Source organism: Euprymna scolopes, chromosome 14 (assembly GCF_053919585.1).
Source record: "Euprymna scolopes isolate OS-2025 chromosome 14, ASM5391958v1, whole genome shotgun sequence".
NCBI classification, from domain to species: domain Eukaryota; kingdom Metazoa; phylum Mollusca; class Cephalopoda; order Sepiida; family Sepiolidae; genus Euprymna; species Euprymna scolopes.
In genome coordinates, this window is record NC_136495.1 from 47209547 (window position 1) to 47230872 (window position 21326).

Genomic DNA, 21326 nt, shown 5'->3' on the forward strand with positions numbered 1-21326 from the left:
ATGTGTCACCTTAACCACTTGGCTAACAAGCCCAATGATCAAGTAATATGCCTAAATTAAACCTTCACTGACATTTTTGTTTATAATTTGTTATGTCTATTCCCAGCATTATGATCTAAATCAAACATTTATTTAAAAAGCATTATTATCAACAAAAAAAAGCAGCATGATACATAATACACAACATCTATATATTGGGTTGGGCAAAATTTTGTTTGTGTTTTTAGAAAGAAGGAACTGAAGCATCAAGTTTAGAAACATGACTGAAATTATGCAATTTGTTTTCCACGCTCGATTTGGAAATTTTGAGTATGTCTGCAATTTATCTAGCTGTCAAACAGCAATCTTGTTCAACTACAGCTTTCATTTGGTCACTGTCAATCACCTTTGGATAGGCAGAGTAAAATGCATCTCTCACTAAAAAATTTCTTTTCAGAATTGAGCAAACCATTTCTAGCATGACTGTCCTGTTACAGCATTCTTTGCATACATATGATGACATATTTTTATGTAGGTTTCAGTAGATGTTTTTCCTTTTCTGCTCTGCTTGATCCAGGGTTCATAAAAGCTTGAAAAGTCCTTGAATTTTCATTTTTGCCTTGAAAAGGCTTTATTTCTATTATTACCTTGAAAACATGGAAAATATCTTGAAAATATCCTGAAAAGGTCTTGAAGATTGTATTATTTATGTCCTGTAAAAATTTGTTGAAATATTAAAAATAAAATCGAAATAAATACTATTAAGTTATTTTTGAAGTATTACCATTAAAATAATTTTTAAGTAGTGAAAATAAAATCGAAATATATTGTTCTGAAATTCATATTATTGTAGATACTAGAGTTATGTCTCTTTATCAGGAAATTACCTGATGTTTTTCATATAACATCAAGTAGTTTTGTGCTAAAGGAACATAACACTTGTATCCACAATACTGGAAATTCAAACTTTAAAAGTAAAATAGACACATTGTCGATAGGCATATTGTTTGTATGTAAAACAGCATTTGTTTTGAGCAAAAAATGGGTGAAAATACCTTGGAATTGCATATGGCTGGCACTAAACACAAAAGGAAGAAAAAGTTGTAAATAATTGATTAGTTTTGTTGTGCCTTAGAGAACTTCATGTAAATAACTGTGTGACCTTTAAAACTATTTCATGAAATAAAGAAGATAAATGAAAATTACTTTTCCTGTTGTCAATTATTAATTTTTTTTTTCTTTTTGGTTTATTATATCATTTTTTATGTATCAAATTTTGTTTGGAAAACTTGAAGTTTGTCTGGAGAAGGCCTTGAAAAACTTTGAAAATGGACATTAAAAAGTTGTACGAATCCTGTAATTTTCCATTTCAAGACCTGAAATACAAGCAATAACATAAGAACTTTTCTACTCAGTGGCTTATTACACATTGATATTGTAATTAAAAACAAAGAATAGTTCTCAGCGTTCGTACTACTTTCTACGATCTGACCTACTCAGTTTGCTTCCCTTGCCTTCTCGACATCAGGTTTTTTAAAACGTCTTTCTGGAGGCAAAGTCTCATTGATATACAAATTAGTGCATATCAAACTACAGACATGAAGATACTCACTGCACTATCTACAGGATTTGAAGAATAGGAATATAAAATAATAAAAGATGAAATGCAAAAAGCAAACAAACCTTTTGGCCAACCCAATAATATATACTATTAAAAAGTTATAGTATTTGGAAAGTTTGTCTGTTCATATGCAAATAGAAACATGTGATTGGACAACAAAAAAAGGAATAGGAAGAGTACACATCACTAAGGCAGTAGTTTTATGATGTCAGTACAAGAGTCCAAATCTTGCGTAAGTTTAAACGATTTTTTTTAAAGTTGGATATGTGTTTTATAAATTTAAAGAACATTGACTATTGACACACAAAAAAAAAATTGTCAATCTTTTTTTAATTAAGTGAACTATTTTATTTTCTTTATAATCTGTAAAAACGTACACATAGTATTTGGTATCATTTTTTTTTTCTTCTCTACCTTCTCGTTCACAGACATAATATTGCTAATCCTCATCTTTTTTTCTTTTTAAATACTATTATGTGTTCTTCATAGTTATCTTATCAATCCCCTGCTTCTTTTGTTTCAGCTTGTTTGACTTGCAGATCTAGTGGTTTCTATCAATTCATTGTTTTCATACCTCATTGTAATGCAGCTTCCTTTTTCAGTAGCTTCTTTCCAAGAACTGCAGATTTGTGGAACTGTCTTCCTGCTGTCTTATACCTTATGGTCTTTTCAAGAGTAAAGTCAATAGGCATCACTTGTCTTTGCACTAATCACCTTTTGTTCTTGTTAACTCCTTACATCAAGTGGCTTCATATCTTGCCTGGAGCAATTTCCATCAAAAACAAAATTCATAGTCAAGTCTTTTGGCTTATAAACAATTTCTATAGCATATCCTTCTTACATTTGTCTTCAACAAATTACTTTTTGTGAGAATATATGTGTGTGTGTGTGTATATATATATATATAATCTATCTTCTATCTATCTATACTCCTATAAATTCGTTTTTCTTTTGTGTGTATTGATATTCATATTAAAAACCCTCTTTTCTATTTATTTAAAAAGAAAATACAATTTTGTTATATATGGGTCATGGAACTGAATTCATCTGCAAAAGATCTAGCTAATTTGCATATTCTTTTAAACATTCATTTTAATTAATTCCCTATTAGTTTTTTCGGGTTTTCTTATGGGATGGTCATCTTTAGTTAACTATAACGTGTAATTATAATCATGCAGATATTTTACACGATTTATACTTGCATAATATTTGCGTAAAATGTTTACAGGAAACACAAAATTGTTTCCCTATATATTTATGTATGCGTATATATTTTTGTTGCATCTATAAAAGTGAACATGCCTGTGTGTCTACATTTCCCTACGCAATAACTCTGTCAATTTTCAGTCTACAAACTCGAAATTTGATATACAGGATACTGAGATTTGGGAAAATCTATGTAATCCGTGTTCGGCCAGATATTTGGCTGTTAAGGGGTCAAAGTTCTACGATTTGACCTTTGAAAACTCTACCAAACCCCTCTGACAATTTTGGGTCTAAACATTTGAAATTTTAGATATAGGTTCCTTAGACATGGATCATGGATCTAACTTAAAAACTTGATTTGAGCCAAAAACTATATGTTAAGGGGTCATAATAGGAGTCAAAGTTGAAAAGATTTACCACTTTTTTTATACTCAAAATACACATCCAAACACTTGGGCAATGCTGGGATGAAATGCTAGTATATCTATAAAAGTGAACATGCCTGGGTACATTTTCCTACGCAATAACTCTGTCAATTTTCAGTCTAAAGACTCGAAATTTGACATACAGGATACTGAGATTTGGGAAAATCGTTGTAACCCGTTTTCGACCAGAAATTTGGCTGTTAAGGGGTCAAAGTTCAACGATTTGACCTTTGAGAACTCTACCAAACTCCTCCGCCAATTTTGGGTCTAAACATTTGAAATTTTAGATATAGGTTCCTTAGACATGGATCTAACTTAATAACTTGATTTGAGCTGAAAACAAATGTTAAAGGGTCATAATAGGGGTCAAAGTTAAAAAAATTTACCGCTTTTTTATGCTCAACATACACTTCCAATCACCCGGGTAATGCTGGGCTGAAATGCTAGTATATATATATATATATATATATATATATATATATGAGGGGCATTCCAAAAGTAATGCCTCCTATTTTTATTCCACCAAAATGGATCAGAGAGGATTGCAAATTACATTGTTATGATGACTGAACTTATTCATTCTTATATATTTCCTCCATGCAATGCAATTCCTCAATCCTCATTAGCCAGGTTTCACTTGCATACATCATCACACTTGATATACAATGTAAAATAAAATGTTACACACCAAAATATTTTGTCAGTGATGTTAATCTTATAGGCTACTTTTTGTTTTACTAACGAACCAACACTAATCAAGGCTAAGAAAACACTCGAGGATAATGATTTATGAGATGGGAAGATTGACAGCTGCATGATGATGTATGCTGTGAAAAGCTTGAAAATCTCCACATATCACCCCTTTAAAAGAACGGCCAACTTTAAAAAAAAAAAAAAAAAAAGTAATTAATTCTTCTCTGTCTGAAACAAAGTGAATTACGATGTTACCAAAAGTAAACCTAAAGTCAACTTTCTACTCTCCAGAATCCTGAAATCAATGAAAATTTTATCTCTTTACAACATCATACCTTTTCCTCCAGTAAACTAAAGTCAGCGTTTTTTTGTTGATGTGTCTGCTTGGTTTCTCCTTCCCTCGTGATTCATTATCATCATTTTCTGTTTTGGCATGTAGGCAGCATTGGGCAGTGTAGCAGTCGGTCAAAAGAGAGGAGGAGGCTGAGTGCTGATTGAATGTTTCGAAATTGGATCCCAATCCTGACTTCTTTTTTGCGATAATTCTAAATCAGTTCCGGAATTTCCTCCAAGATGAAATGTGTTTTTCCTGAACGCCGTCTATATAAGAAGATATAAATGTAAAAGTTTCAAACAACTTGGCCTGTTTTTTGGCTGTCCCTGACACTCCTATTTAAGGAAAGTATTAGGTTTTTCCTTTTCATAAAAAGGGGATTCTTACTTTGAATTGAACAAAACTACAATTTTTTATCGACAAGGATGAAAAATTCCTCAAGTAAAAGATCAGTAATTCCCTTTGCAAGGAAAAGGGAGTTATAAAAAATCAGTTTTGTATGTAACGTTTTTGATTAAGAAAACACAAGGTTTTAGAAGAAACAGAAAGACTGAGAGAAGGGAGCCATTGAAGAAAATCTTAAAGACAATTTTTTTTTGTTTTTGTATATCACTTCTTTTTCAGCTTTATACAAGTAAGATTTTTATTTTGGTAGAAAAGCAAGACTAGGTCTTGTTTTTTTTTCCATTTTTTCATTAATTGTTTTGTGCGATCAACTAAGCTTTATCACTCAAGGCAATAATTTTTTTTTTAAAGAATTTTCTCTTATATGTAAAAACCTCTTTTTATGTTATATTTTACCATGTATTTTTTTAAATTGTTGCTTTGGTTAACGAAGTTAACTACACTTTAGGAAGCAAAACCAACAACTTTTATTTCTTTATATTAAAATAAAACTGGATTTAATTACATTTATGGGTCCAGTTATTATTTGTTTATTTTTATTTTTTTGTCCCATTTATTGTTACGCAAGACAAATTTTGATAACAACCTCAATATTATGTAAATGTTGTAGCCCTCATATCTTCTTGAAGTCTATAATGTTCCTTCTAATGATTATGTGTTATGGATTCGTTATCTTCATTGAAGATGCTGAATTACATAAAACTGAAAATCAACACTCTTCGTCTAGTATTTTGAGAAATATTTTCTTCTATGGACAAATGAGGACTAGAAACACGAGGATTTTATGTTGTTTATTTTTATTTGTTATGTATGTCAACAATATCTTATTTCCACACTCATTTTTTTACACACAATGGACTCCACTATGCAGTTCCTACAACTACATATCTAGAAAACGGAGCTCTTATACCTGACATAGTGATATGGGACAAAAAGGAGAAAGTAGCAACCTTAGTTGAAGTCTGCGTTTCTAATAATACTGACTTAAACAGAGTTGAGAAAGAAAATTTAACAAACTACCAATGTCTTATGTATGACATGAGAAGAAACTGGAATCTTAGGAGTATCTCAATCATTCCAGTAATTATAAGAGTAGTCAGACTCATGAAAAAGAATTTAAAAAACTACCTGGTGAGTATGCCCAGTGAACCAAGTGCAAGAGAAATACAAATAATTGTGCTTGAAAGGACAGTTAGAATCTTAAAAAGATCCCTTGGTTGTAGTGTCTGAAATTGCGAATGAATGTTTGCTATCCAGTAGAATGCTCCATCTCCAGCAAAAGCAAAACAGGAAGAAAATTGAGAAAAAAAGGTAACAGCACAGGACGTTCTTGCTACCCTTTACTGTCTGCTGTCACTTTCTAACAACAATCAATAAAAACTAGTGTTTATTTTACAATTAATGATTTCCATAAATCACAACCCGTAAAAACAATCTCAGCTTTGAATTTCAAAAGTGAATCCAGTGTGCATTTCAATCTTTTTCATAACAAAATTGCATTAATAACATCAGAATTCTGAATTTTTTAAATGAGGATTGGTTATTGGTATTATTTGAATTCTTCAGACTACTGTTCTCATCTTGAGTGTCGTTTTTGCAACGTTTTGGTCAATGTAACATCCGACCATCTTCAGGTGCATCTTGTCGAACTCAGAAATTTGGACGGAATTTTTAACGGAGCCCTTATTTACTTAACAGAGGTAGCATGCTCTTGTTCCGTCAGCCATAACTGGATAGAGGTCCTAAATAATTTGTAATTGTATTTTTTTGTCACCCACACTGAGAATTGAACCTTCAACCCTCAGGAGAATATCACTTTTACAATTGATTTTTCCTTACACTCTAACCACTGCGCCATGGGTCGTTCCAGACAAGATACACCTGAAGTAGGCCGAAAATTACATAGACCGAAACATTGTGAAAATGACACTCAAGATGAAAACGGTAGTCCGAAGAATCCAAATAATACGAACATCAGAGCTACTACAAATTATACTAAGTAATCCTGTTAGAATATTGAAAGAAAGGAATCGAAGATTTGGTGTCAGTTTTTATCTCACTAAGATCTCTATTTTGACTTATTCAAATTTGATTTGAAAAAAAAAATTGTAAAATCATTCTATACTGGTACTTTTTGTCAATCCTTTTTAAAACTTGGGAATTTGTGCCAAATTTAATACAAAATTTTGAACTGAACCGTTTGTTTTATCCGCTTGTTCTTGTTCTGTCAAAGTGTGAACTATATTATTCTTAGTGTCGCCTGTAATATAGATTGAACCTTCAACCTCCAGAAGACTGTTATTTAATACTGATTGTAAATCAATGCTTTTATCCATTGCGTCATATGGACAAAGAGAGCTCTTCATTCAGTCTTTAGAGACAATAGATACTCCTCTGTAAGGATGATTGTATAAGAAGTAAGTTGTGAAGTAAGCATTGCACAATCCTTAACCACACCTCCCCTGAACAGCTGGTATTCTCAAATGATCACCCATTAAGTACTGATCACTCAACATCATGGACATGATATAGTGATTAATTAATACTTCTTCCAACTGGTTACCCACCTCATGGATTAAACGAAAAGGTTCAGTTCAATTTGTATGTCAAAAGACGATGGAGACGGATGAGAACTCAGATGTGGAGAAAGTATCCTTGTTCCTAGACGGTTCAAAAAAGAGTTGCTAACTTAACAGGTCTTGAACTATCAACTAAACTCCAACCTCTGTCCTATTGCTGAAACATAACATCTTTGTTTTACAAGTATTTCAATGGCAAGTGCTCTGACGAACTCCAACAAGTACTAGTACCCCCTCGATAACAATACCCTCGACAAATCTGACAAGCAGCAAAATCTCACCCCTACACTGTAGAGATCCCTAGATGCTGTCAAACTTTTTACTTGGATAACTTTTTCTCTTGGACTGCATTTTTTAACTCCCTCCTGATCCCCTGCTTCCCTGACTGCACTGACATGCAGAAATTCAAATGTAATGTTAACAGACATCTCACTGCCCAACTCCCTAAATAGTATCCCTGCAAATCTGGTCTCAAATAGTAGCCCCTTATGACTAAGTGGCCCTGTGCTTTGTTTGGGGTGAAATGACAATTAAAAATATATTTGGATGGTGAAGCTATTGAGATTGGCCAGGTTTTGTTATCTTGGCTGTACCATTGGAGCACAGGAAGAACTTGGTGCTAGTGTGATTGCAAGAGTTATAAGTGGGTGAAGTAAGTTAAAGAAAATTTCTGCCATTACTAACCAGCAGAGTGTTACCAATATTGGCCAAAGATGGAGTCTATCTACACAATGTAATGATGCATGAAAGTGAAACTTGGCCAGTGAAAGTTGAGGACCTGCATTGCATGGAGAGAAATAATATCAGACTGTGGACGTGACCTAAAAGGAAGACTAAATCTGGGCAGTATAGGAAGATGTGTGCAGAACAGGAGATTCTGATGGTATAGTCACATTGAAAGAATGGATGAGAGTTCTTAGATTAGTAGATGTAGAACAGTGAAGGTAGCAGGTTCAGTTTACAGAGGAAGTCCATAGAAAGTCAAGGAAAACATAAGTGATAAAAATGGATCTGACGGAAAGAAGGATAAACAAAAATCTGATCAGAGATAAGTTATTTTGGGAGTCAAATCCTTAAAGCCATCCAATGTATGCTAACATATAAAATGGACGTTAATCCAAATATGGTGATGAGTTCAAAATTCTGTGTAGCTTCTTATTTCCTAAACACCTTTTAAAGTTGATTAATCGTGTTTTTTGCATCCTTTCTTGTTGCTGTTAATCGATTATTTTTCATAACTTATTCTCCATTTAAGCAGAATCCTCTGCATGTATAAGAGCAATCTGTCTAAATTGCAGATTTTTTTTTTTATTTGGTTATTTGCAGGAACTCAGAAAATACACACACAGGAAACCTTCTCTCCGAAGAAGAAGAAGATGACATCTATGAAATGGAAGAATTGAATAGCGTATATACACCCGACAGTAATAAGCACTTCCCCAATGAAGACGACATTGTCAGCAGCAATAACAACACAAATATGCGTCGTGATTCTGCAGCCAAACGAAGCAAAGCTTGGGCCAATCATAAGCAAGCAAATTATTTCAATTTATCAAATCCACCATCAGCAAACATCATGGATGTAGAGACAGACTACGAGAACAGAAGGCAAGTATAACAACTGCATATATGTAATTTTACAAGACATCTTTTGGCTATCGTTTCGTCAGGAGACAAAATCAACTGTATAGAAATTATGTGGAGTATTCAAACTATTATTTATACAATGTTTAAGCCAATGTAATTACTGAACATCTTCGCTTGCATCTTTTCCAATTTGTGTATCTTTATATCAGAACCAGTACAGAAGTTTAAACTGAACCCTTTATTTCATCCACAGAAGTAGATTGTTCTCGTCCTGTCAACCATGATTACGTGGAAGTGTTAATTCATTATTATGCTACTAGACTTTTTAGCCCATTAAAAATTAACAAAGCTTATAGCTCATTGACTTAGATCGTGTGTTTTATGCCAAATTGATTGTTGAATATGGTTAAATTTGTGCTTATTTTAACATTGAATGCTAATCCTTATTAATCCTAATTAATCCTTTTAAGGTCTATCGAATGGATGCCATAATATTTAGTTTGCAGCACCTTATAACAAAATCTCAGCAAGACTGGTCCAGTAGTTTCTGAGAAAAAGTGGAACGGACAGACAGACAGACAAAAAGAAATATAATATAGATTCTTAATTATCGCTTTCAGTAAGGATTGAACCGATTTGAGAAATTTGCATAAAGGCATAAAAACAGGTGAAAATTACGAAAATAGTGAAATCTCACTAAGATGATAGAAATTGGATTTAATGAATTGATTGAACTACTAAGTAGACTTGGTATAGAATTTAACATGATATGGAAACCATTAATTATAAATAATAGATAATATATACAGTAATAAGTAGATAGTAATAATATATATATATATATATATATATATATATATATATATTTAGACAAATATTATTGAATAGCACGGAGTTATTGTGTTTTACAATTTTCCTTTTTATCTTTTCCAATCTCCGAATAGTCCTTTTTGTGTTCTTCTATAAATTGTATATGTTGGATCCATAATTGTGAGCGCTTTCGACAGAAGTACTTCTATCATCCTCGGCATATTGTAGAAATAAATGTAGAAATTGTTTTTTAATTCACGTATATATACATTTTTTCCTAGTCACGTGGTAGCTTGTTACAAGTTAGGTGGGCAGACTTTTTTTCTTTTTTTTTTACATATATTAAACACATGTTTAATATATGTAAAAAAAAAAAGACCAAAAAATTCACATTCCTATTACATGTATGGTTTCCTGTAGTTGTAATTCTTGAGATAAATGGAAAAATTATCTTTAATTTCGTTTAGTTGTCTTTTTGCTGATGAGTTAGCTCTTCAAATGTCTGCTATTCAATTATCCTCTTTCTATTATATTAGCCTGGATGCCCGCCATTGCTTGAAGGTATGTGTTGAGCAAAAAAAAAAAAAAAAAGTGGTAGTAGGCTGGCAGGCTTGAATCATGACGTGAAGGCGGAAAAGAAAGTGAAAGAAAATCTGACGTCTTAGTCTTAGCCGATGTCTCCATGACAGAACTGGAAGTCAAAACCATCGAAATTAACCGAAGTCAATCTAATGGTGACAATGACTTGCTAAAATGTCGGTGAAAAAAAATCAACTCCTTCTTGTACAAAACGGATGAGTTTAGGCTGAAGGAATTAATGTTTTGGTCAATTTTTCAATATTTGTCGTCCGAGATGGCAAGCTTCAAAATAATACCGATCTTGTCAGGATTTTCAGAAAAAAACTTCCCTCCCTTGTTTTTTTTTTTTAAATCACTCCAGACAAAGCATAAAGCCACTTGATGTAAGAAGCTCAAAAATAAATAAAATATCACTTCAAGGTCAAAAATTAGCCAATAATAAATATTATATGGATTGATTCCAACCCAGAAAACAGCAATTCTTCCCCCTTTATCAGAAATATCGCCCATTGAATGTGAGAAATAAGAGATAAAATGAGGAAAGTGAGAGTTACAAGGCTGCAGAAAGGTAGTCCTAAACATTCAAAAAGGAATACTGGGACTGGGTTAAACAGTCAGTCAGCTGCTGATGAATTTATTTCTTTGTTTAATTTACTGCACTTTTACCTTCTCAACGTAAATCCCTTCACCCAATATGACTAGCAGCAAAATCGCACCCCTTCACTATATTCGTCCTCAGATGACCAAAAGCTTTCTCCTCTAATAGCTTTTTTCTTTGAACCACTTACCTTTAGAATTTTTTTTGCTGCTCCCTGTATCCCCCAACAGTACCAACTTGCAGAAATTTAAATGTAGAACATCTTTCTGCACAACTCCCCACTTAAGATATCCTCTAATCACAGTAATCTCTTACATATCAGTAGCAATGTGACCTTTTTAGGACAAATAAACATTTTTATAAAAAAATTTTAAGTTTGCACATCCATTGGGATAGGAAGAAAAAGAGGTGTTCGAAAAGTAATGTGAATGTGGTGTATAGTGCAAGAAAGATTCATCATCATCATCATCATCATTTTACATGCTGGCATGTACGGCTTTTAGAAAACTGACTTCCAAACTCTGGTCAAGTTATTTCCTTAATTGAGACAAGATTTTTATAGGCGGGATGATCTTTCTGACATCCACACAATTAAATGATGTGGACCAGTATCCTTATTAAGGTGATTGTTCACCAAGGCTAATTGAGCACTTCACCTGCACTTCAGTATTCCTGAAACTATATCTGCATCACAATTCCCCTAAGCATTTTTGTTTTATTTTATTTTTTTTTTTTTTTGTAATTTCTGAAATTAGATGAATTTCAAATTCTTAATCAAGAAATAATGTCTTGAATTATTTACACCATTTACCTCTTCCATTTTCTTATCCAGGACTCTGGACAGCATCGGGCAGCTCTGCTAGTAAGAGCAAACTTAAAATTAATGGAAATAATGAGTTTCAAAATTTATTGTGATCAAGTGAGACTGACTTGTAAGAAACAATGTGTTTCACATTTATCTGACCCAGTTCACAAAAAGAGCAAGAGCGAGTGTCTTATCTATGTTCTCATCAATCTAACTATTTCCTTCTGAAAAATAGAAAATCTACATTTGTGAGATTTCTCTTCCATAAGTTTTCTGGTTTTTAAAAACCATTGCTTGTTTATTTGCAGCAATAACATCGGATTAAACAATCATCTGAATATGGAAACGTTCCGACCAATCAACAGTGCAATGGAAACAAGAGAAATGGAAACGTAAGTAAAAAATATATGTTTACAAGACTTTTTAATCCATTAAAAACAGGTAAAAGTTATAGTTGGTTGACCATTGACTTAAAATGAAACACGGGGAATCTATTAATAATAGATTGGAACACCAGTAAATAATATATATATATATATATAGATATATAAATACCCGTTCACATACACTTTTTTTCATGATAAAGCTAGAACCCAGAATTAGATAGAATCGAGTAATTGCATCGACAACAGACAACGCCAGACCCAAAGTGAGTTTCGATGTAATGCATCTCATCAGTGACGTGCTCCGACATAGGCATGAACCCAGGTCGTCGTTTCCATTGTCGATGCAATTGCTTGATTCTATCTAATTCTGGGTTCTAGCTTTATCATGAAAAAGTGTATGTGAACGGGTATTTATATATCTATCTATAATCTCCTCTTAATGTCTAATATATGTATATATTTCATTATTTGGAGGGGGGGTTACAAAACTTTATTATAGTTATTAAACGGGGAAGACTGAGGTTTTGTATTCATGATAAAAAGAACAAAGGTAAAACATTCAATGGGGGTTTAAAAAAAAATTACATAAATAAGGGGGTAGAGTCGGCCGACCAGATTTCGCCCTCACTTTTCAAAGCCGAATTGAGGGTTTTCTTTCTTTTTTCTTTTGTATAGGGAAAGGAATTTAAATGGGGAACAACTAAAATAAAATCAAACTATCGGAAAGGGGAAAGAAAAAAAAATTGGGAAATGACTAAAATAAATCTACCTTTATGATAATTATACAATGGAGAGGAAACATCTTAGAGACTAATCGCACCTAGACCCAAAAGACAATCCCTTTGCTTACAGGGAGAAGGTCTCTTTAAACGGACGTGAATAGTCTCCAAGACCTTCAGATAAAATAACAAATGAGTGTGACTTAGAATAGAAAATGAGCCACTGCTGAAATTCATTGCACATCGCGGGTTTTTAAGCAAATGGTCCGTTATAGCAGAACCATACATATTACTCAAAATGGTCGGTAGATTCCATTCCTGATTTTGCTGGGTACACGTTGGACGTGACCATCTAACTTAAGGGTCGTTCTGCCAACGTAGTTGGAAAATGATATTGAGATAAATCATAGCAATCATTTAAGCACAATTTCCCAAGGGGTGGTGGGGACACTGAATGTTGTAGGACTTTTGCGCAATCATCCATGTTTTTAAAAAGGGTTTTGAAAGCTAGTTCATTATGGTACAGATAGCAACCAATTGTTTGAAGATTAAAAAAATGTTTTTTTCTAAAATTGCAACCATTCCACCTTCACAGCATATGTTGGCATTAATGTTGTCAACAAGAATAGCCTTGACAGTGTTCACACTGTTGAATTCATACAAAACATTCACCGCTTGCTCTGCATAAACAGCACCTTTTGCGCCACTATTAGGAAGAACGCTATGTGTCGGATATTACTTTCATGTGGTGTCTCTTTTGTAAAAGTATAGTATTTTGATCTCTTGGGTTATTGTCTTTTTTTATAGTTTTCTGTACATTTTCCTCCACAGTTTTCTTATAAAGCAATGTGTTATCTTGAACTTCCCATGAACTCCAATACATATTTGATTTTCAACAATTTCATTGTTTTTGTTGGGCAGTTGTTTTCACTTTAGTGTTTGCCCTGTCAACTTTACCTTTATCAATAATAACATCGTTCATATTAATATTGATTATAAGAAGACCCATAGTTTTCAAATCTAAGAGCAAGACATTTTATTTAATGGTGAAAGTTGACCTGAAAATTTCATTAAATTTTTACTGCGAGTTAAAATTGCAGATTTTCTGGACATTTTTAATAAAATACCTGAAAAAAAAACTATCAGAAATTAATTTACACAAATATTTTGGCACTTATGCACCTAGGTTACCGTGATATATTTTAAAATTAAATTCAAGTTTTACAATATCTTTTTTATTAGATTATTAAGTGAAAGTACAGAATAGTTACAAAACACATTCTGCTCCCCATATTAAGAATGGTTTTCTAAATAATGTTATTATTTCAATATAGTAACAAAGTGTGTAAATGCCATATTTAAAAAAAAAATTTCAATAAAAACATGAAATTATGTGTGCTTAAAGTAGAGTTATTCCAGAGATCAGCCTGTAAACAGGTTTACAATGAATAAACACTAACTGTTATAGAGCATTTATTATAAAAAATCAAAATAATTATTTAAGTTGTATTTTGAATAGTTAAGTCTACTGGAAGAACAATTAAAGATATATTCGGAATAATTAAAGACGTAAACAGGATAAGCACAATCGTTTAGCTCGTAAACAGTTTTTTAAAGAATAAACACTAAGTTTAAAAATATGAACCAATCAGAATAATTACTTTGAAGGTAAAATTCAATGTTAGAATTTCTGACCAACATTCATTTCTATTCCCAGGACCCCAGCCGAATCGGATGCCTGAATTGCATATCCTTTTTTTATTGTTCAATCTACGTTTCCTGCTGTCCTTTCCTATGTTTCATTTAAAAGATTTTAATCTTTAATTTATTTTCAATGTACGTGCTAAAAAGCAAAATTATGTCTATCCATAATAAATATTTTGCTAAAGACATTCCTCTGAGATGAGCCTTACATCAAAAATCCATGGATTAAAGGAAGAACTTTAAATGTCATGTATTCCTTGTTCAAATAATAATTTCTTGTTTTGAAAATTCTATATTTACTGAAAAAAAATTTAAATATAAAATCAACAAAATATATATATATATATATATATATACACATATAGTAATAACATAGTTATACTGCACATCCAAACAAAATTACTTTTAGAACTCCAATAATTCATACTACAATTGTCCACAACAGTTAAAAATGTTGATCAACAATTCTAAGTGACTGTCTTCTGGCAACCGAAGGTTTACACTTTATTACAGATGATAATAACTACAAGCTAACTTAAAGATTAATATTCCTACTTATTCATGGCTGATGGAACAAGAACAATTTACTCCCAAATGGTTCAGTTTTGAAATGTTGTGAAAAAAATAAAAAATCAAGATGAGAATGGTAGTCCATATAATCCAAATTATCAATCCTCCTCATCTCAAAATACTGAAACATTTGAATTTCATTTTCTGTTTTTTTTTCTATTTTTGTTTCAGCGATGATAATTCCGAATCCGTAATCACCGTGCAATCTGCATACGAAGATGAACACTCCATCAGTCAACAATCGATTGCCGTTCCAGTAAGTAAAAAAAAAAAAAAAAAAGATGGGTGCTCCCTATATAAAAAAAAGTCATTCATATCTTTAATATTTGAGCCATTGCTATAAAATATTCTGCAGTCTCCCAACCATCTCTGTTAACTATTCTTCTCCTTCAAAATTCTTGGTATCAAAATTCAATACACAGCTAATTTTTAGTAAATTTAATTAATTTAAATATAAGTAAATTTTATTTATTAATTTAAAATTTTATTTATTAATTTAAATGGAAGTAAATTTTATTAATTTAAATGGAAGTAAATTTTATTAATTTAAATGGAAGTAAATTTTATTAATTTAAATAGAAGAATAAATAACATATTTAAAAAATATCAAGTAAGTAAATTAGTTTAAAAAATAATTGCATGTAAATGTAAAAAATAAAGTTATTAAATTTTAATTTATAAAAATCAAGTAAAAATATAATTACTCATAATAATATTAGTAATAATACACGTGATAAATATAAGAATAAATATTACCGAGACCTGTGGAAATTCCACAGTAGCTTTTTGTTAAAACTGTACAAGTATTTATCTAAGTAACCTGGTTAATGTAGTATCAAAACATATCTGGTTATTAAAGTTTATCTCCAGTATCCTTAAAGGAGTCTATGACATTTTCATTGTATGGACACTCGAATTGATTTAAAAAATTTTGAGGGTTTTTTTTTTCCCAATGAAAATTCAACACACATTGTTTTATTTGTTTTTCCGATTTTTTTTAATATAAATTATAAAGGAACAGATGTCAATTCACTTGCACATTTTTTTAATTTTAAAAAGAATCTATAATAAAAAAAAAAAAAACTTATAGTCTCCTCTCCACGTAACTCTTTTTTTTTAATTATTAAATAAAATAGCCAATTTGAAACCGTAAACAGGCAGCCATGTTCTTTTTTATTTGAAAAAGTTTTGGAGAGGAAATGGTTTTAATGATTTTTAACTGATAAAGAACGACTATAAAGTGAAGTAATTCGTTTCTCATTAATTAATGTTTGCGATGATGATGTTTTCTTTTTGTGACACTGGACAAGTAAATTAATATTTAGAAGATAAAATGTAAAAATAATGATTATAATAAAGAAAATGAAAAATGACTAAAACTAAATAGAATAGAATAGTAGTCTGAATTATATAAATTCTCAACCTTCATCTCTAAAATTCTGAAACAAAAATAATTCAGCATTTAAAGTTATTTCTGATTTGTTTGTCGTGTTTTGTTTTTTTTTCAGGTTGAAGCCAAAACTCCTGAGCGAGTCTTCAAGATTGTGTTTGTCGGTGATTCAGGAGTTGGAAAAAGCAGTTTTATCCATCGTTTTTGCAATGATAATTTCAGACCAGCATTCAGTGCAACAATTGGTAAGTGGATTCTTTTATTAAATTTCAAAAATAAAATCTAAGCTCTTTTCCACAGGGAAAACATTGTCATTTATTGCTAAAGGTATCATTCTTTGGCCTTATGACAAGGAGGAAAGCGTGGTATCTGTTCTAATGCTATATATACTTCATCTTTTCTGTTCTTTGTTAATTAAGGAAAAATTTTCCTACTCTGAGGGCAATTTTTATTTTTGTCCCAATCCAAACTGCCCTTTTTGTGGGGAGCTGAATTTTCCCTACATTAAAAAAGACTTTGTGTTTAACTGGCCTCATAGAGAGGCAAGTAAATAGGCCTTTATCCTAGGGATAATGTATAGATTTTACTCTTTTCTTTTGAAATAATATAATACCCCACTAAAAAAAAAAAAAAAAAAAAAAAAAATTCCCAATATATTTTAATATGTTCACATTTTTATTATTATTGATTTTATTTGTGACTCATTGAGGATAAAATTTTTATTTATTCTACTTATGAATCACTACTTATCAAAACTAAAAGCCACTTGAGATTAGAGATTAAGGATAGATCGTCAGTTGAATGATGAAAAATATTATAAGAAGATTGAAAATAATGAATTGAATGAATAAATTTGGGTACAATTTTATTCATATTAAATATTGTAGCCTTTATTTATTTTACATGGTCGATACATTCTCTATAATTTGTTTGTCCTGGCAATACATGCATTTCGATTATGTTAGTAACATGTACATGGAATTACCTTTAATAATTATGCCTGTTGCTTGCTACCTCCGTTGTGTATCAAGTTTTATTAGGTCCATTTTGATAAATTTTCTCTATGGGAAATAAATGTATGTCTGTATTATTTGGATTATTCGGACTACTGTTCTCATCTTGACTGTTATTTTCATAATGTTTCAATCAATGTAACCTTCAGCCTTCTTCAGGTGTATCTTGTTGAACTCGCGAATCTGCACAGACTTTCAAATTTAATCCACAGGGTAGTATTCTCTTGTTCCATCAGCTTGGACGGGATAGAAATCCTAAATAATTCGCAATTGTATTTTTCTAGTGTCGCCTGTGCTTAGGATTGAATCTTCAACCTTCACATTGCCCTGTCGGTGGGGCATTAGAATACACCGACTGCCCCCCCTGCAGAGGGTAAAAGTCCCTCAATGGGGGTCCTGAATATGACCTTAAACTATATCCAGTGGTGAGGCCCCAGCTTGCGGGCTTTGGGGAGTGTGGAGCCACCCTTTAATTACCATTGCTCCCAGGTCCACTCTGACCCGGAGTGGTAGTACCTGTTAGGGTCCCAACTATGGGTTAAATAGAAACCGACGTGAAAACAACAAATATATATTATATTAAAAACATTTTTCTTCAAAATCTTTGGATTCAGCATTAAATAACCCAAAAAGGGTTGATATGCCGTAAAACAAAAACAACCAACCAACCAATCAACCTTCACAAGAGTGTAATTTACAATTGAATTTTACCAAGTGCTTTATCGATGCCATGAATTACTTAGGATTTCTACCCAGTCATGGCTGATGGATTAACAGCATACTACCCCCATGGATTAAGTAAAGAATTTCATTTGTAAAATTCTATGTAGATTTTAGACTTTGACAAGATACACCTGAAAACGGTCAGAGGTTACATCGACCAAAATGTTGTGCAAAAAACACTTAAGATGAAAACAGTAGTTCGAATGATCCAAATTATCAATCCTTATCTCAAAAATTCAGTCATTGTTATTTTCTCCCACTTTTTGATTCTTGTGTGTTCAACTGCCTGCTTGAAGACGATACTCCAACATGTGGTTGCTATACAAACATAAAAAATCTCTATCTCTATTATTACATAAAAGGAATTTTGTGTGTATTTGTGTCTGTGTGAATTCGTTCCCTATGAACTCCTAAACAGCTGGGCTTCTTTTTTTTTTTTTTGCTTTTTTTAAATTTCACACAAATGTACTTTATGTGCCTGGCAGTGTTTTTAGGTAGGCTTTGTATCAGAATGTCTCCAATAAGTATCGATAATCGAAAAAAAAAAAAAGTTTTATTGCTGCACAAGCAGAAATCAACAGTAGGCTCTTTGAAATGGCAGGGGCGCTTTCAAAGTGGATGTTTGTTTAGAACACAATTTAACCACTATACTTGACTTTTTGCATTTTAAATTTTAATTCAAGCCATTATGTATAAAAATAAGGTTCTCTACAGTGCAATGTAGACTACAATATATTATGGACTTAATAACTGTGAGGAGCATTAAAAAATGGGCGATTTTGATGACAATAAAATATGGGAGAGTGAAACATTCGTTGATCCTCATTCACTCATTCAATCCCGGGCAATGTCGAGTCTCCCTGCGAGTAGAAAAAAAATTAAAAGTTGAATTTTTTATTTTTCTTAAATTCATGACATATGAAGATAATTAATTTAATTAATAAATGCATTCATGCAATATTTTCTTCTATTTTTAATCAGAAAGTAAAACTGAATTATTTTTATGCGTTATATGCACACATTTCTAACTGCATTGAATCATGTTGGTGAGCAAGTCAATAAAATGAATTCTGTATATTGTCATTAACGCCTGTTTAAATAGATACAATGTTTCATAGAGTTATTTTATTTCTTGTATTCCTCTAGGTGTTGATTTTCAAGTAAAATCTATTGAAGTCGAAGGGCATCTTTTTGCTCTTCAACTGTGGGACACAGCTGGTCAAGAGAGGTAAAAACTATTTTTGTTTTGTTTTGGGTTTTTTTTTCTCCTAATTGTATTCACAATCTGGTTTGGTTTGACTTCAACAGTCAGACCATGACTATGTAAACGATATTGACATATCAGGTGAAAGTTTTGCTGACATCCAATCTGCGATAGATGAGATGCAATTTTATGCCTCTAACCCTGGCATGAAGATTAATGCCTAAAAGGCAAAGCTTCTTATTGCTAGTTTCCTCCTAAATGAAAAAAAAAAGCAAAAACAATCACTCTTAATGGGAAAGTCTTTAAAAAAGTTGATCATTTCAAATATCTTGGTTCTATCATCACTGTAACAGGTCTAGGAGAGGAGGATATCAACAATCGTGTCAGCAATGCTTGCCTCACTTTCTACCGTTTTTGATCTCAGTTTTGGTACAAACCTGAAATCAAATTAGTACTAAAATCTCTCGTATGCACCATTTCTATTTACAGTAGATTGCTGCGAATCCTGGCCAATGAGAGCAAGCAACCTAGAAAAATTTTAGTTGTTCGATCACTACTGTTTGCATTGCATTTTTCTGTCAACAGTTCATCTCAAACGGCATTGTTCGTTCTTGCTGCAATATAGCCTCTCTGCAGCAAGCTCTCTTCTCAAGATGTCTTTGCTGATTTCGATTGCGCTTTTCGTTGTCACTCAGATAATTTCATCCACAAAGCTATTGAACCAACCCTACACCACCATCTTACTCGGGTTTGGAAAAAATGGCAGTCAGCTGAAAACCTGGCTCAGAACAGTGAACAGGATAATGAGCTGATCCTGAGCCCTCGCATATGTGTGGTTCACTGATGGAACCATGATTGGATAACACTCATATTTGCTATTATAGTGAACCGTTGTGTCTGGACAGCATTTGTTTGGGATGCAATAAATTCTCTGGAGGGAGCTGGACTAACTGTTCCAGAATGAATGCTGGAACAAATAGAAGTAACTGTTCACAAATAAGTACATTTCTTTCAAGAAAATGAATTCATGTTTAGATGTTTTCTTTTAGAAAGCAAGAGTAGAACATGCACTATAGATGCATTTTTGGCAGCCCTGTAATTCTTGCTTCTCCTATTTTTTTTCTGCAGTCCTCATTTTCCATGAAAAAGTGAAAAAAATGTTGGTTGTTCCCTAGGTTGGTAGTTGTTTAGTATGAGCAGCATTTGTAGTTGACATTTTCTCTTTCTATTTGTGTTGCCATGTCACTAATAAGACTGCTGGAAGTAAACGTTTTGTCTGAACTGATGTCCAAAATACCAGTTTTTTTTTTTTTTTGTTTTTTTTTTACATAGAAGTCACCACTTATCAAGGGCTGGAGGCCATTTGAGGATACTGGTTAATGAGTGTACAGTAGTCAATGAGACAATATTGTAATAATCATTAGTAGTGGAAATTTGGTAAATTGGCTTATTTCAGGTGACGATTACTCAAGAATTTGTTTACATTGGACTTGAAGATGACCATATTGTAGTTAGCTGGAAAGCAGGCAAATGGAAGCTTTGTTCATGGAATCTGTTTAGGTTTAGGCACAGATAAAGAGTGGGGGAAGATATTGATAGTTTTATCTAGACTAGTGTTTTTCATGAAAGTTTGGTGAGGGGGAACCATAGATTGGAGCTCAGACAAGTACTTGCCATGAAAATAACAATAAAGCAGAGACAGACTCACGATGTCTCTTCTGTGGGAAAGAGGTTGTAGGAAAGCGAAAAGGGCATCCCCCACTAGATGCTCAAACTTTGGTTACCAAATTATGTAAAACTTGGCAAATGTAATTATGCATGAAGAGTGCACCAGTTGACTGTCAGGAATCAATGTCATTATCAATTACTATGAAGGCAAAGACAATCCCAAATAAGAGACAGTCACAGAGATCTAAAGTTCCTTGAGCAAACAATAACAGATATTGACATGAGAGAATAATTTTGCATCAATGAAATGCAAATCAGATCCACACTA

The 21326-nt window shown here is 32.3% G+C and overlaps 2 protein-coding genes across 5 annotated transcripts in view; one reads left to right on the top strand and one right to left on the bottom strand.

Annotated features, from left to right (window-relative positions):
- The window catches only part of LOC145292973 (EF-hand calcium-binding domain-containing protein 4B-like), a 364830-nt gene that overhangs the window by 329581 nt on the left and 13923 nt on the right, over window positions 1-21326 (top strand). For both annotated transcript variants that reach the window (XM_080139211.1, XM_080139212.1), the window contains 5 exons: window positions 8569-8850; window positions 11930-12013; window positions 15172-15256; window positions 16509-16635; window positions 19273-19354. In XM_080139211.1, the coding sequence (XP_079995337.1) occupies window positions 8569-8850; window positions 11930-12013; window positions 15172-15256; window positions 16509-16635; window positions 19273-19354 (660 nt within the window). The remainder of the gene's footprint in view (window positions 1-8568; window positions 8851-11929; window positions 12014-15171; window positions 15257-16508; window positions 16636-19272; window positions 19355-21326) is intronic.
- Window positions 1-21326, bottom strand: part of LOC145292974 (protein FAM221A-like) — a 111647-nt gene that overhangs the window by 34049 nt on the left and 56272 nt on the right. For 2 of the 3 annotated variants that reach the window (XR_013869636.1, XR_013869637.1), the window contains exon 9: window positions 4260-4524. Coding sequence is in view for 1 of the 3 variants with exons in the window: in XM_080139215.1 (XP_079995341.1) it covers window positions 18961-18986 (26 nt within the window). In the remaining 2 variants the exon portion in view is untranslated. Of the gene's footprint in view, window positions 1-4259; window positions 4525-18610; window positions 18987-21326 lie in introns of those variants that run through there. The other variant, XM_080139215.1, reaches the window with a different exon arrangement.